Below are 17,132 nucleotides of genomic sequence, written 5' to 3' on the forward strand. Positions count from 1 at the left end.
AACTTTTTCCCTTTGGCCATAACACACGCACAGACACAGCAGGTTGCCAAGTTACTCTATACATTTGTATATACTGTGTAAATGGTTGAATGTCATATATATAGACACGAGCTTGCATGTTTTTAGTAAGAAGTATTGGATTATATACGTTTCCATGCTATAGATGCAAGTCGGTAGCTCTACAGGAAAAGCTGGGTTGACATGCAGAACAAGTATGTCAACCAGAATTTGCCGCAGAGCTACATGTCTGCAGCTACTATATGGGGCGTCAATGGATGAATGTTGTATGTAACAGTGTTTTATTACAGTACCTAAATTACCTGAGTTTCAATACTATAGGTGCAATTCTGTAGCTTTAAGGAAAAAGTTGGGTTTACATGCCGTGCATGTGTTTTTTAAACCGAATTTCCACGTAGAGTTACAGGAAAGCAGCTATCCATGATACTCAATAGTTATGACATCAATAGCTGTATACAATGTATATGGGCCTGTTTCTGATACTTAGTTAAGTACTTGAAATTAGGTTCCCATGCTACTGTCAAGTGATATACTTAATAGCCTCTCTGTTAATAGTCTGTGTTATTAAGTGAAATAAAAAGTAAACAGATCGGCGTTCCCTGTATCAAGCCGCCGCTATACAGGAAATGAATAATTGTCTGTTCACATCTGAACAATATGAAATCTTAATTTGTCACGACCCCCCCCCCCCCCCCATCCCTACTCCGGAAGGAAAGAGGGGTTGAAATGACCGACATGGCTACATGTAAATAATCAATATCTTTTTTAAAAAAATCATATAGGAAATACTGTAATAATTATCTAGAAGTTATTGAACAATGTTCCTGTTGAAGTCTGGGCCGCTATTATGTGCATGTCCTTATGTGTATATGTAAAATTGCAATAATTGAATGTAATAGCATTGCATTTTTTATCTAATTGTATGACAGTTATTTAGTCCATTTACATGAAATTCAAGTCGAACGAAACATAATGCATAATATGAAACTGCATGTTTTCCACGACTTGTACAACGCAGTTATCTTTAAAAAAAAATGACTAATGTTTAAAATAAACAATGTATTTCTATTTAAATTTACCTGACTTAACTTAATATTACAACATGTTTAAATCTGAAACAATCACAATACGAAGGGTTCCCTTCCTTCTATTTGATCGAGAGATTTAAAAAACAAAATCAAAACTATCTATCGACTCCAAGTGTCCATGAGATTGAAGTCAAGGTCTACTACATTCTTTTAGTAAATAGTCACTCCATCCTAGCCAAAAATAGCCAAAAGCTGGACCTCGGAGCTCAAAATGGACGTTAATGGAATAGCCATAAAACACGCTAAGTATACAAACGCTAAATGTAGCTGAAGGGCAAATTCCAGTCTATATTCAATATGTAATCAAATAGATGGTTTCCTTATCTGAACACTGGGACACCCTCTCCATTTAATTTCATTTTATTTACTGAGTGTAGCGTTGCACAGAATATGTAAGGGACGTTTGTACATGTATGTGTCTGGGTCTTGGTGATTGTTTTGGTTCCATTTTCGCCTCCCGTTCCGTTCATCCAATTAGTACATTTTTATATAAGAGTTTTACTTCCTTAACTTATCTTTGGTGAAGTTTTACCGTACGTCGAGTGTACTAAAATTAATGCATTTCCTATACACATATGTTGTTTAACTTTTCATTTTGTTTGAATTGGGAAAGGGGGGGGGGGGGGGTGAAAATTTCGGTCGATGATATTAAACATTACGAAAACATTGGGACAATGTCAGTGAAGTTGAGTCAAAGTTGCAATTAGAATGTACAGCAACACACCTTAAAATTAGAAATAAAGGCTTATTTTAGATATTCTGTCCGACAGAGCATTTAACATATGTTTTAATGCTAAACATTCATGCATCTATGAGTAGCAATTTGCGTAACGAAGAAGAGCCACGGGGGTTATGTTATGGAAGTTTTGGATTTTATTAACAGGCGTGTAATATCATGGGGGCTTCTTAAGAGGGATTCAAATGTTCAATATTGAGTCTAAATTACTTTTAGGGGGGCAAGGTCTTCATCAGATGATGAGTCTTGGATTTTATAACGTAAATAAAATGCATTCATAGTTGATTGTGTGTATTAAATTCCCCGCCTGCTACCGTTTAGTTCTTGTCTGTTAATCTGTCTGTGAGAATAATCCTTTAAGTATAGCTCCATGTTTAAATTCTAAGGGTTTTCACATGTCAAGCAAGACAGTTCATAGCACTGGGGATTCGTGCGCCTCGATGAAGATTTTGATTATTCATGTATGTCAACTAACTCCAACACCCACGCACCCACCCCATTTTCTCTCACACAGTCACATATATAACGGTCAATTTCACTGCCTATCCAATCAACTACTTGCTTCGATGGTTCGCAGTAAGCCCTGGAGATGTCGTTTTATACGCATTGATAATAAAAATGCCCTGTTGAGGCAAAATTCCATCACATTTATTTATTGGAGCTGGATGGTCAACATAGTAGCCTTCTTATCTACCATAACATTTAGATATTTATTCCTAAGTTACATATGATTGTATTAACAATTATTTATTCAGGAAATATTTCATTTATTACAGCCTTAAAATTGCAATAAATCTTATATCTATATTAAGAGCTCTTTTTCTTTAGGAGACCAATAAAGTATATAATCATGGTTACGACCATCCAGCCCTCTTAATTATTCATACATATTTAACAGATTAAACCTCTAGGATTTATGTGTAATGTAACCCACCTTTGGTTCCTTTGACGGCCGAGTCCACCTCATCTAGATCATCGTCGTCATCTAGTTTGAACTGTTCGTCAATGTAGCGGTTCCTGGACTCCAGAATCTCCTTCTTTCGGATATCCCCAGGATCCTTCCAAGATGGACCAGCAACCGAGTTCCCCATTTTCCTCAGAACAGAGAAGAATCTTTGGAATCCTTTCCGGTACTCTATGCTGTAAAATTGGTCCAAAATATAAGTTAACAGTGTCACAATGGACATGAAGAAATCGTTTATCCGGAACCAGTCCATCTTTACAGGGTTTTTTTGGGGGGGTGATGAAAAGACGTGGTGGGGAGGGGTGTTGAGATTTCGTTGTTGTAACTTCTCTTTTTTTTTAGTTCCAAGATAAGGCGATCACCGAGTAGTGTTATTAATATTGAATCCGAAATTCCGATACAATGCACGTGCACAAAAAAATCGATCAAGTCTGGCCAAAGTCCTTATAAACTGGGGTTAATCTCGTTACTTTTAATGATATCACGTCTTTCCGTTCGACAGTTATATAGCGATTGATCCTAGACACACGGTTTTCTTTTTCCCTCTTTTTTTCACCACATCAGTCGATATTTCCGTAACCTTCTCTCATGCTGTTTTAGGAATATATACAGACACACTATGTCTCAACCGAACCATTTACATCGCACGCACTATATAGACCGGCGTTGCATTTTGGGATGAACAGAAGTCATGAAATCCAATTAAAAGACTCAATTATTTTTTTTTCTCTCTCTCTTTCCTTACTCGACTGAATTTACTATTTTTAACACTTGTCACCTTCAACGAAAATTTAAAACGTAGCACAAAATCACTGTGTATATACCGATACGTTTGCCCTATTACACGGGCAGACGAACTTCACACCTGGAGGATTTGAGCCAGATTTAAGTTAATCCAATAGAAAGTATATGACTTCGCGGTGAATGTTTTGGTTCAATTGAATTAATCTCCTCACTATTATTTACAAAGACCTCACCACGAGCATTTGCAATTGCGTGAATGAAAAAATCTTACCACATTTAACTTATTTACATATATATTATAATGTGATCTTTGAATATTCATGATTTGACAAGAAAGACAACTTCTGCTTGTTCGATCAGTCTATACTTCAGCATCAGTTACCGAACGTTTTTCTTAAAAGGCTATAGTCAGTTATTTTATTCTTTTTCAAATAATTGGGGTTTTTTTTTCTTTAATTATTTGATAAGAAAATACATGTATTGAAGTATATTTGTTTCATTAAAAGTTTAAAACTTATCAATTGCAATTTACACTTATTTTATTATGTTTGAAATCTTTAACTTTTAATTTTCATGCAAAACATTTCTGTGTATTGGAACGTAAAAACGAGTTTAAGACGGCCCGATATAATAGGTGGACCGGCTCTTAAAAGTAAAAAAAAATTGTAAATGTTTCACAAATTTCGTAAATCTGTGAATGACTAATTAACGGATTTGGTTGATAGTTACTATGAAATGGAAACAAAACTGCGAATATTGGGAAATCAAAAGAAATATGCTTTCTAGAAGTTGAAGTTTTTTTTCACAATACTACACTATTAAGGGCATATTTTACATGTAGCTTAATGATAAAAACCAAAGTGAGAGCCAACATGGAAAGTTCTCTTTGAAGTAATAAGAAAACTAAGACTAACTGAGTTGTATTTGCCTGTCCTATAGATTTAATAGAGGAAGTTCTAGTATATATATCAGTTTTACTGCAAGCTTGTAAATGATGGGTGTACGTGTATTCAATTTGTAACATCATCGAAAATGTGCATGTAAGGGCAAAATATATAAAGATAGTAAGTAGGGCCTACATGTTTTTAAAATATAAAAAAATATAGACATGTAACATGTTTCAATGATGCTTGTTAATATTACTTCAATCAAATTAAGTATATCCGAGCTTAAACTACGACAAAAAAAATACATTGTATATTATGTGGGGGTTTTTTTTATGGCAGACGAATGATTAACATCTAAAACGCCAAATTACTATTTTAAACCTCAGATCTTTATCTTCTTATCATGTTTTGTTTAAATAGTATCGAATTTTTTTTATAAAGTTAATCATAATCTCTCTCTCTCTCTCTCTCTCTCTCTCTCTCTCTCTCACACATCACTTGTTTTCGTTTACGGATGTTATCATGCAAATTAAGGTACTTCGAAAGGCGGTTTAAACATTTCACACCCGACTTATTTATTATAAAAACTAATATCACAAATTTGAATGTCCCGTATCAATCAAAATCAGTGGCTCTATCTATCTATCTATCTATCTATCTATCTATCTATCTATCTATCTATCTATCTATCTATCCACCGATCGATCGATCGATCGATCTATCTATCTACCGATCTATCCATCGATCTATCTATCTATCTATTTATCTATCTATCTATCTATCTATCTATCTATCTTTCTGTCTATCTGTCTGTCTGTCTATCTATCTATAGATCTATCTATCTATCTATCTATCTATCTATCTATCTATCTATCTATCTATCTATAGATCTATCTATCTATCTATCTATCATCTATCTATCCATGGTGCACCTTCGTTTTCTCGTCTCAATCTCAAATCTAATAAAATTGTAAAGTTTAGAAACCCAAAAAATATACATTGTTGATTTCCTTGGTACCTCTTTCTTTCTATTTTTTTTCAAAACAGCAAAATTGCTTTATTATGTGTTTAATGTTGGTGTGAAGTTAACATTCAAGATATCGAGCAAATCAAATACACTCCTCATTGATAGCTTCAAACCCATGATTTGTACAAATAGTTTAATGTCGATAATGCTATATTATCAAGCATAAACTTATTTTTGATAGTCTATGGTTAGGCTATGAATTTAAAAAAAAAAAAAAAGCAAAGCAAAACAAAACAGATCAGAAACAGATTTTGTTTGCTTTTGCCTAACGTTCCTAATAAGCACATTGTCAAGTACTTAACGTTTATAAATGTTATCAAACTACGATCAGCACTCAAGAGATGTAGATGGATTTTGCAGGAAATTCCCCCCACTGCACAGGGTACCGACATCGACCAGATTAAGTTGAATAATAAGCTAAAGATCCATCTCTGTTCACTACATTTAATAGCTTCATCAATGTACCAGATTTTCGGCAAAACTTAAGTATTTAATAGACAAAACTGTTTATTTTGATATTCTGTCGTTTCTTGCTATTTTATTTGAAAATATCATATTTTTAATGTACATTTTTTAGACAAAAAGGTTAAAAATATATTTGTATTTTGTAAAAGACTTATGAAATTTCCACAATTTTCTAAAAAAAAAAAATCACTTTCGCATTATGTTCAAAATATACATGTTTACTTAAGATTTATTTCATTAGAGACTTTTAACTTGAATTTCAATTAATTTTTGGTTGAATATTTTTTATTATTGTTGGATTGAAAAATTAACTTTACAAAGATGAACCCCTAATGGAGACGTATATGACCTTTAGGTTAATAATAGGGTAAAAATGTATGGATTAAATTAACTGGTTTTCAACATTAATTTCTATGAAAACATGTATAATGTTGAAATATTCTACATAACGGTACATCAAATCCAAATCTTTATAAAACTTTTATAATATAAAGTTCTGCCATTCATTTAACTGAATGTTAACTGAAAGATCTAGGAAAGTGACTGAATAGCATATTAGTTATATCATACAGCCACCTTTTAAGTAACATTTCAGTCACCTTTCAGTTACTTTTAAGTCACCTTTGACCAGGGTTGTCTCTAAGACCCGGGAGGCGGGGAATACCCCCGCCTATAATGCCTTAATTACCCGGCTATTTTTGAATTTCAATCACAATGTAGCTATAAGCAAGACCCCCAGACCCCCTTCTACATTTTCATTTCCTCCTTCCGCTTCAATTTTTAGAGACAACCCTGCCTTTCAGTTGACTGGATGACAGATGCTTATCCCCCCGGAAATCTTACAAGTATTAAAGGAGGTTGGATTGTTAACAAATTTCCAAATACACACTGTAAATCAGATCTTCTTTAAATTTGAAGATAAGTTTGTTACAGTAAGTCACAAACTATAATTTATTAAAAAAACCAAAATCCATAAAGTTTAGCTCGAAAATTTGAACATTTTCTTATATCTTTATACAGGGCTCTTTGTTTCAAGGAGATTCAGAATTACTCTCAATACAGCCACAGCCATTCATCCCTCTTAATAACAGTATCAAAACACTTACCAGTGATGCTACAGATTAACCCTCGGCATATGAAGATGAGAACGTATACAAATTATATATACATGTATATCTGTAACCTGTAGTTACGTAATTCTATCTCCGTGAGCTGATGAGTGCGAGTCCTCTATAGTATAATACCACTGATGCCAGAGAAGACGTCTGAAACACTATCACGGCTGAACCGGACATATTAACCAGTGTACTATTAAATTGCATTTGTCGAGAAAAAAACCTTTCAATCACTTTTTGCATGATGTTTATTTTTTAATCTCCTTACAAAGACGCTCTGATGATTTTAATGACCCAATGTATACAATTTTTTGCAATCTAGAAAACCGTATGCATTTCAAATATTTGTATGGTTTTTTTTTTATTTTCATTCATAGTTTTCAGCCTCGTTATCGCTCTTGACATATGACACTTGACTTACATGTATATATGTCAAAAAGGTTTGTGAACCCGGAACTTTTATTTTCACTGAAGCACATATACTTTATCTGTTAACAGTATAGTTGTAAAGGAACTACACTATTGAGTTCAAAATATCAATCATATGGCAATCGGTTTTTAGAACGCAGTTCGCAATTGAATAGTGAACTGCGTTCTATCTAGAACGCAGTTCGCAATTCAAAATTTAGAATTCATATTCGCAGTTCGCAATTGAATAGTGAACTGCGTTCTATCTAGGACGCAGTTCGCAATTCAAAATTAAGAATTCATATTTGGGGCCCGATTGCCTTATATGCAATTGAATAGTGAACTGCGTTCTATCTAGAACGCAGTTCGCAATTCAAAATTTAGAATTCATATTCGCAGTTCGCAATTGAATAGTGAACTGCGTTCTATCTAGAACGCAGTTCGCAATTCAAAATTTAGAATTCATATTTGGGACCCGATTGCCTTATATGCAATTGAATAGTGAACTGCGTTCTATCTAGAACGCAGTTCGCAATTCAAATTGTTGAATAGTGAACTGCGTTCTATCTAGAACGCAGTTCGCAATTCAAAATTTAGAATTCATATTTAGGGTCCGATTGCCTTATATGCAATTGAATAGTGAACTGCGTTCTATCTAGAACGCAGTTCGCAATTCAAATTGTTGAATAGTGAACTGCGTTCTAGATAGAACGCAGTTCATTATTAAATTGCATATAAGGCAAGCGGGCCTCAAGTATGAATTCTAAATTTTGAATTGCAAACTGCGTTCTAGATAGAACGCAGTTCACTATTCAACAATTTGAATTGCGAACTGCGTTCTAGATAGAACGCAGTTCACTATTCAATTGCATATAAGGCAAGCGGGCCCCAAATATGAATTCTAAATTTTGAATTGCGAACTGCGTTCTAGATAGAGAGCAGTTCACTATTCAATTGCATATAAGGCAAGTGGGCCCCAAATATGAATTCTAAATTTTGAATTGCGAACTGCGTTCTAGATAGAACGCAGTTCACTATTCAATTGCATATAAGGCAAGCGGGCCCCAAATATGAATTCTAAATTTTGAATTGCGAACTGCGTTCTAGATAGAACGCAGTTCACTATTCAATTGCATATAAGGCAATCGGGCCCCAAATATGACTTCTAAATTTTGAATTGCGAACTGCGTTCTAGATAGAACGCAGTCCACTATTTAACAATTTGATTTGCGAACTGCGTTCTAGATAGAACGCAGTTCACTATTCAATTGCATATAAGGCAATCGGGCCCCAAATATGAATTCTAAATTTTGAATTGCGAACTGCGTTCTAGATAGAACGCAGTTCACTATTCAACAATTTGAATTGCGAACTGCGTTCTAGATAGAGAGCAGTTCACTATTCAATTGCATATATTACGGTGCGCCCGCTCCCGTACAGGACTAACACTGGGCCAACCGTGAGCTTATTCTCTTGTTGTTGGACCCAGCCTCATATAACCTCCAACAAGCCAACACGCGTTTTAGTTTTCAGACTTTTATATAGACTTTACATGAAATATACTTTTACGTGAGTTTGGTATGTATCAGCACCGAAGGTCTGATTCCAACTCACTATATTTTACAATTCAGAATAATATATAATGAACAATGGAACAACACAATGAAGGATTAACATAAGAAGTACAGATGTAAGTAAATCAATTATCAAACAGCTATTGAGTGACTCGGGACATTTTAGCAGCATGTACATAAAAGGATTAATAAGATGAAAGAAGCTTAAGTGTCAATAAACATAAACAGAAGTCAATTAAAAGATTAGCTGTCCGTCACTGATTGTGCCTCAGGTGGGATTAATGCTGCGCGGAATTTATAACGTTTATAAAACCGTTGTCGAAATAGATGAAAAGTTTTTGTAACAATTAACACAAAGTCCGAAAAACATAATTTACACAATAATTAAAAATAGTCCGAAAGATTGAATTTCACACCGTGACACATATAAGGCAAGCGGGCCCCAAATATGAATTCTTAATTTTGAATTGCAAACTGCGTTCTAGATAGAACGCAGTTCACTATTCAACAATTTGAATTGCGAACTGCGTTCTAGATAGAACGCAGTTCACTATTCAATTGCATATAAGGCATGCGGGCCCCAAATATGAATTCTAAATTTTGAATTGCGAACTGCGTTCTAGATAGAACGCAGTTCACTATTCAATTGCATATAAGGCAATCGGGCCTCAAATATGAATTCTAAATTTTGAATTGTTAACTGCGTTGCAGATAGAACGCAGTTCACTATTCAACAATTTGAATTGCGAACTGCGTTCTAGATAGAATGCAGTTCACTATTCAATTGCATATAAGGCAAGCGGGCCCCAAATATGAATTCTAAATTTTGATTTGCGAACTGCGTTCTAGATAGAACGCAGTTCACTATTCAATTGCATATAAGGCAAGCGGGCCTCAAATATGAATTCTAAATTTTGATTTGCGAACTGCGTTCTAGATAGAACGCAGTTCACTATTCAATTGCATATAAGGCAAGCGGGCCCCAAATATGAATTCTAAATTTTGAATTGCGAACTGCGTTCTAGATAGAACGCAGTTCACTATTCAATCGCACTAAATTTTGAATTGCGAACTGCGTTCTAGATAGAACGCAGATCACTATTCAATTGCGAACTGCGAACTGCGAACTGCGTTCTAAAAACCGATTGCCCCCTGCAAGTCATTAACCTTCAGTTGTCTAAGTTCGTAATATATACTTTATATATTACGGTAATTGGAAAATTCAAAAATCACGAAAATTGGCCCACACGAATTTAAATGTTTTCGAGGTATAGCACCAACAGGAAAGTGTATGTCTTGTCTCTCTGAATTTATTAAATTGAAAAAAAAAATGAATGCCATACATGTACGTGTGCAAAAAAATGCACTCAGCCAAATCAAAGAGAAGATATTAACATTAAATCAACGTGTTTTATGAATATAGACACTTCTAGATACAATGTGTACCAGACATCTCCGGGTTATTTTTAATGCCTTGATCAAACAACACTATGATTGCAAGACAAATTATTTTACATTTTTAGAGATACATTGATAAATACCACTCCCGCTGAAGTTATCTTGAACAGGGTGTGGAGACATTATTTCCGTATGATTTGAGAGAGACAATCCTATCACTGTTATCTAGAACGATATTCAGTCATTCTCCCATCTGCATATCAGACCACCCCTTACCTCAACAACAATCGCATTCTTTAAACAACAACAAAAAAAGTTCCCTCAATTGAGTGCACCAGAACAAGCCCATTATAACACTTATCATTATCTGGTGCATATGTTCAAAATGATGAATAGGGACAGAGAGTCAATGCTATCTTTTTTTCAACAGAGAAAGTGGTGTAAATGAGGGAACGTAACACTTTTTACACATCGATTGTGTAAAAAAAAATTCGATGTCATATTATCCTTGGCGCGAAAACACGAGGGAATGATGCAGTTGCTGGAATGTGAAACATGCTGAAGACTGACAGTGACGGTTCCTAACACATGTTCCCATTTATGCTAACAAAACAGTGCGTGTAAAACATATAATTCTGCTAGAAATGCCTCTTAAACTGTCAGTTTAATTATTTTTTTTGTAGTAATGAACCAAGATAATTATATATTTTTCTTGCTCCTTTCTTTATTTTCTACATTCATTCGCGGAATTTGACTTTTTTTATTTATTACCCCTGTTGCCAAGTGATGTTAACTAATATTAAATTTAATTTCACAAATAACTGGTTCCTATATTTAAAAAAAGGAAAGGAAAGGAAAACTAGGCTTTTTGCCTGACGTCATGACGTCAGGCATATCTAAGGTTTAAAAGTTGCAATCTCCGAAACAGTGCAGACAATGGGACAAGCAGTATCATGATATTTCACAAAAAAGATTAACCGATGCGTGTTTAAGATGTCAGCATTTACATTCACAATTGATGAAAATGTTATATGGCATGTAATAACAACAGCGAGCAAGAGTTTTCAATTAAAAGGGACGGTCACCATGCAGAGCACGTGTGTAATCCTGCTTTAAAATTAGATCAGCATTCCACTATATTTGAACGGTGAAAGGGTCACCGCAACAAGTTGTAACATATTGTCTATTACGGTATAATGTAAGAAATAATTGGTGTTGGATTATCATTATTACAAGAGAGTCATCAGTTTGGATTAAAACAAATAAATATTTATACAGCTGGAATGTTTACTGGAGGAACTAAATCGCCAAAGCGGGGTGTGTCCCCATTTTCGTTTAGTTGGGCGATTTCATTAGTCTTGAAAAGAGAACATAACTCGCATGTCTTACTAAATGTACATTACCACATTTAAAACTTACTAATCAAGGTGTTTCTTAATTCGATACATTTCTTCCAAAACATCCGATCCAAAGTATAATGTACATATATGTAGCTGTTACAAAACAAAAGTAAAAAAAACTAGAGCCGAGCTCGTTGCAAAGCAACGAGTAGGTCTTCCGTCGCAACTTCGTGTCGCGAAAGGATTGTCCATCAGTCTCATTAAAATACCTCCTTCTCCTGACACTTGTCAGAGCCTGACAGACCCTGTATTGATAAAAGGTCATCTTTACATGACAATTTCTTCTTACGAATTAGAGCTTTAGAAAATTGATTGGAACTCTTCAAATGGAGACAAAAAAAATTAATTCATACCTGTTTTCTATGTAACCTCTAGATTGAGTATTGCACTACTCATTAAACAGATAAAGGCATATCTTTGCTAAGTAGGTGTTTATTTAATTTGTATGCAAATGTGGAGGTCAAGTGGGTATAGTCTGTTATTGATACAGGTCTATCAGAACCTGGCGAGTGTAAGGAGAAGGGAAATGGTTTTTAATTATACTGGATTATCAATATGATAATAGTAAGTTCAAGAAATCGAAAACGAGACTCAATTTCAAAGTATTATTTTCATACCAGGCAAGTTCTTCGTTTAACTTACTTCAAGTTTAGGATAACTTTAAAAAGTACATCATTTATGTACATGTATATAATTAATTTAATTATAATAAAATTGTGGATGTGGCGGTGGGGGAAATGACCCAAAAATCAATTTTCTAAGCGTTAACTTAATGGAAATTTTGGTTGAGAGAAAGGGGGCATTGCTCCCACTGGACCATCTAAAAGGTACTGTTAGCAAGCTCACAAATGATATCCCCGCTAAGAAAGAAGTCATTACTCACGTATTTCTCTATTAGAGAATAATGGATGGTTCGTTTTCTTTAATAAGTGAGTCAGACAAGGCAAGGTATATTTACAGGTCACAAGTAATCTTTATGACAAACTCTAGCTTTACTCATTTCCATTAATACAAGATATGACACATGTTTAATATGACTTTGAACTTGCGCAACTGACCCTGGGTCAAGTTCATGACACATCATCCGTCATCAGGAATCTTTACATGAAATAGAAACTCCCAATGTTTCTCCTTAAATGACTTAGGAACAAATCATTACACACCCTCAGGTCATAAGCAATCTTTGTGTGAAGTAAGAAATTCCAAAGTGGACCGGAAACAAATTTTGCACTTTTCCTGCCAGTGACCTTTACTTTGTCCAAATGACCTTGGGTTTAGGTCATGAAGCTTCGTCAGTTATTGAATATTATTTGTATGAAGTAAGAACACTTCCAATGTTTCTCCATCAGAAAGATATAGACCGGACACGACGTACGGACGGACAAGGTGATTTTTATTTAACCCCCCCTCATTTTTTTTCGTGGGGTTTAAAAATCTTTTTCGCCCGTTTTGTGCGGCACAAAAAAGACCTATATTTTTCAATTATTTCTATCATATCACATATAAATATACATGTAAATGTATGATTTGTATGCACATTTGAGTTCTTCTCATCATCGTCGGAAAGGATAAGAAACCCTTGGGGTCCAATAATGTCTTTTCATGGGCATTTGTCAATTTGCATCACTAAATGATTTCCAAGCGGTAATAAGCTATCAAAGCTATTGAGATGTTACATGTAGATATTGAATTTCTATAGATTTGAATTTAAGGTTAGGAAAAACAACACTTTTTTATACAGTAAAAAAAAAATCTAAAATAGCTTTATGTACGCGTACACATAAATAAGAAGATGTAGCGAAAGCTATAAAGACTTTATTTCTTCTGTTCTAGACTTTTTCAGAGTTAACAAGCTACAAGGTAACAATCTCCCATTTTGACAAGCTAGATTAAAAATAAAATATTCAGCTGAGTTTTAATCTGCATTACAACCTCATATTACACAACTTCAATGATTTTTTTTATCAATGTGCATATAACAATAAGTAAAATCCCCAAGAACAAATATCTATCGCAATTAAATGCATACATTTTTGGGAGGCAGAAAAGTCGCTATATTATAGTCTGCAAGTCAATTGAACTACTACAATTATTTCAAAGAAATAAGAAACTGTCGACACTTGCAGTACTCTGATGATTTAATGACGATCGACAGACTTTATTGCTTAATGTAGTCGTATATCATTACTTCTAATCCTGAGAACAAATTCTATTTAATATTTGACTTAAAACTGTTAACTTATAAAACCATAGACATAAATAACTTATTAAGTTATTTAAGTCTCTGATAATATATATTTTATTCTGTTCATAACTATAGAAGTTTAGCGTGTTCAACAGGTTAATTTTTTAGCCACATTCTCAGATTACGATATCGCACCTTTAATGTGAGGTTGATTGACATCGAATATTTAAACACTTATTGTTTAACAATTGACCGCTGCATTGAAAGCATCCTTCCAAATGTTACTCAATTATTTATCAATTGCTGATCTGCAGCCCAGGGGCAATATTCTAGGCTATGTGCGCTGACGCGACACGAGATTTTCGGTCGCACGTGGAGCGGATTCATTTGACTTAGCATAGACTGACCGAATAAACACACGGGTGGGAAGGTGACATACATTGAGGAGAAAAATGTACACATGTTAAGCAGTCGCCAAAAATGGGTCTTCGCCACATTTTGAAAAAAAAAATCCCTTGCACTGTGATCATGAAACCGATAAAATCTTAACAAATCTTGTTTAAAAACCCATGTGAACATTCTAAAAATAATCACCAAATCCCTCAATTCTATCGTGTCAGCCTCTACCGCCAATCGCAACTTCTCGGGCCTTTCTGGCAAGCTCGGAAAACACTTCGAATGTATTACCTAGGCGTCCATGACGACCCCCCTTTTTTTAAAACTTGATGTAATTACAACACATTTTATGATCTGTTGAGATGTGAGCTATATTTCATTAAAGGTATCAATATACACTAAAATATAAACCAGAAACGACATACAAAACTTCTTGCCGATACTTATTTTAATGGGAAGCGACTCCATTTTGTATAATATTCTAACATCCGGTGATGTTAATACATTCGAGGTGTTTTTCCAAACTTGCCAGAAAGGCCAGAGAAGTTGCAATTGCCTCTACCGCATGTGTTAATTTGATATTTGATTTTTTTTATCCTGCCTTGAACGCTTGGAGACTGTTTCATTTTCTTAATTCGGCTAAATAATGCTTCCAATTTTGAGCGCGCTCTCTCTCTCTCCTTCTCTCTCATTTTATGTGCAACCTTATGAAGACGTCAACTACTTTCTACGATATCTATAAAACCTCTCAGCAGTATCTAGCGGAAATTTTCGTGGGTAAATAAAAAAAAATCTTAAATTGAAACACAAGTCAATCTTACATGTACCGGTCAAAATCTCGAATAAACAAATAGTTGGAATCGTACAAAATATCAATAAACATGCACGTGTGATCAAGTACATGCAGAAGAACACGAGCTACCGCGGATCACTTGTCCACTCGCGCGGGATCTCCTTGGCTATGTTCTAGGGGTGATCATTTGAAGGTTTAATCTTCGTGGTTTTTCGTTGTTTATCTATAACATTATTAGTACATGTATAGTTTTTAGAACATTTTAGAATTACAAATTCACTATTGATTTATGTCTGATGATGTTTCTGATTTGGAACAATATCGCTTTTATCAATTTTTAGAGGGGCTTCTCAATTCACATTCTAATGTTTCATTCAATAAATTGAAGGTGAACAAAAAGAACATAAAATTGAAACAGTTCTTGTATATATATCTTGTTATTAGATAACCGCTGACCTCTAGGTAGTGCAGCCGCGACCGATTTCCTCGGCCGCGGATGAGGGATCGGATAACTTACGTAAAGTTAAAACACACATAAAAAGCTCAGAACCCAGGAAGATTTACAATGTTTGCAGTATGATGAATAAACTCTAATTAATTTAAGTTTTTTCCCCCTTTAATCCCACAGTTGATCTATCTGTCTGATACTGCTTCAGTTCGAGTTTATGATTAAACAGAACGATTTCTTATTCTATCGTTTAATTCAAATTAAGAAGAGTAAGCTTTAATGTCATTGTGTACGATTCTTGTGTTTGCTGCTAAGTTAAAAACATATGACAGACGCGATTCTTGTGTATTAGATAACCGCTGACCGCTAGGTAGTCCAGCCGCGACCTTGGCGATCGAATTTCTCGGCCGCGGGCGAGATGGGTTATGTAATGACGCAAACAACTAAGAATTTAGGTCGATTTGAAATGCTTGCAGTAAAATGACTCAAATCCATTTCATGGAATTTATTTTTTTTTAAATCTAGTTTATGTATCTCACTAGATAAGAAAAAGAACGTTTACATTTTCTCGTTTTTGTTTTTCTTAACGGTTGTCCACTATAGGACCTAAACAGAGGTTACTCCAAAAAAAAGGCTGTAAGAAAAACATGTACACGTATACTTTTTAGACACTTTTTCAAATGAATCAAAGCATCCCGTATATGCTGGAACACTTTCAGCTGTTAATATATGTACGTTATTCGCACGAAGACGATTCGCTTACTTGCCAAATGAATACAGGTACATGTTAACAAGACAAGCTTTTTACACTCATAATACGCATTACCGGTACAAAATAGTTTTGTAACGACATTGATAACACAATAATGAACAACTTTTCTATCGACAGCTATAGCGAAATATTAACCATTTTTGAGTTATAAAGCGAAGACTTTTAAGTGCTCTAGACCCCTAATTTAAGGGGCCAGCCCTTTTTCAATGGTGTCAAGTGAAAGCCCTTTACATTTTGCACATATTTTGTTCTATATGTGTTTAGAGAAAATTTTAAACTAAAGAGCTACAAAACAAAAACACAACAAAAAATCAGCATTTTTTGAAACACAAATTCAAATTAATTTTTTGAAACTTTAAAGGAGGAAAATTGTAAAAACAAAACTCGGAGGACAACGTTCAAACTCTCTATTTTGAAGATTTGTGACTTTGTAACACAGGCTGTGAGCGGTTTCAGAGCCTTTGCGTGCACAAGAATGCCTATATTTTGGGGAAAAAGGGGAATAACTCGGTACCGGAAGTGTCGATATCAACGATTTTCCATAGATATTGAGAAATAGTAACTACCAATAAGCTCTGCAAATTTGAACTTTATAGGACAACAAACAAGCAAGATATTTGAGTTTTAAAAAACGTCTAGAAGAAAAAAAAGAATAAAAAGAATTACCAACAGAATCAGTACAAGGTCTTCCGTTGAAAACGGAAGACCTTAAAA

At 34.5% G+C, this 17,132-nt stretch overlaps 1 protein-coding gene across 8 annotated transcripts in view; it reads right to left on the minus strand.

Annotated features, from left to right (window-relative positions):
* The window catches only part of LOC105340042 (uncharacterized), a 51,442-nt gene that overhangs the window by 28,729 nt on the left and 5,581 nt on the right, over positions 1 to 17,132 (minus strand). For 5 of the 8 annotated variants that reach the window (XM_066072783.1, XM_066072781.1, XM_034454263.2 and 2 more), the window contains exon 1: positions 2,777 to 3,823. In XM_066072783.1, the coding sequence (XP_065928855.1) occupies positions 2,777 to 3,059 (283 nt within the window). In that variant the 5' untranslated portion in view covers positions 3,060 to 3,823. Of the gene's footprint in view, positions 1 to 2,776; positions 3,824 to 7,035; positions 7,168 to 11,843; positions 11,888 to 17,132 lie in introns of those variants that run through there. The other 3 variants (XM_066072782.1, XM_020072121.3, XM_020072120.3) reach the window with 3 other exon arrangements.

The sequence above is a fragment of the Magallana gigas genome, chromosome 10 (genome assembly GCF_963853765.1).
Source record: "Magallana gigas chromosome 10, xbMagGiga1.1, whole genome shotgun sequence".
NCBI classification, from domain to species: Eukaryota; Metazoa; Mollusca; class Bivalvia; order Ostreida; family Ostreidae; genus Magallana; species Magallana gigas.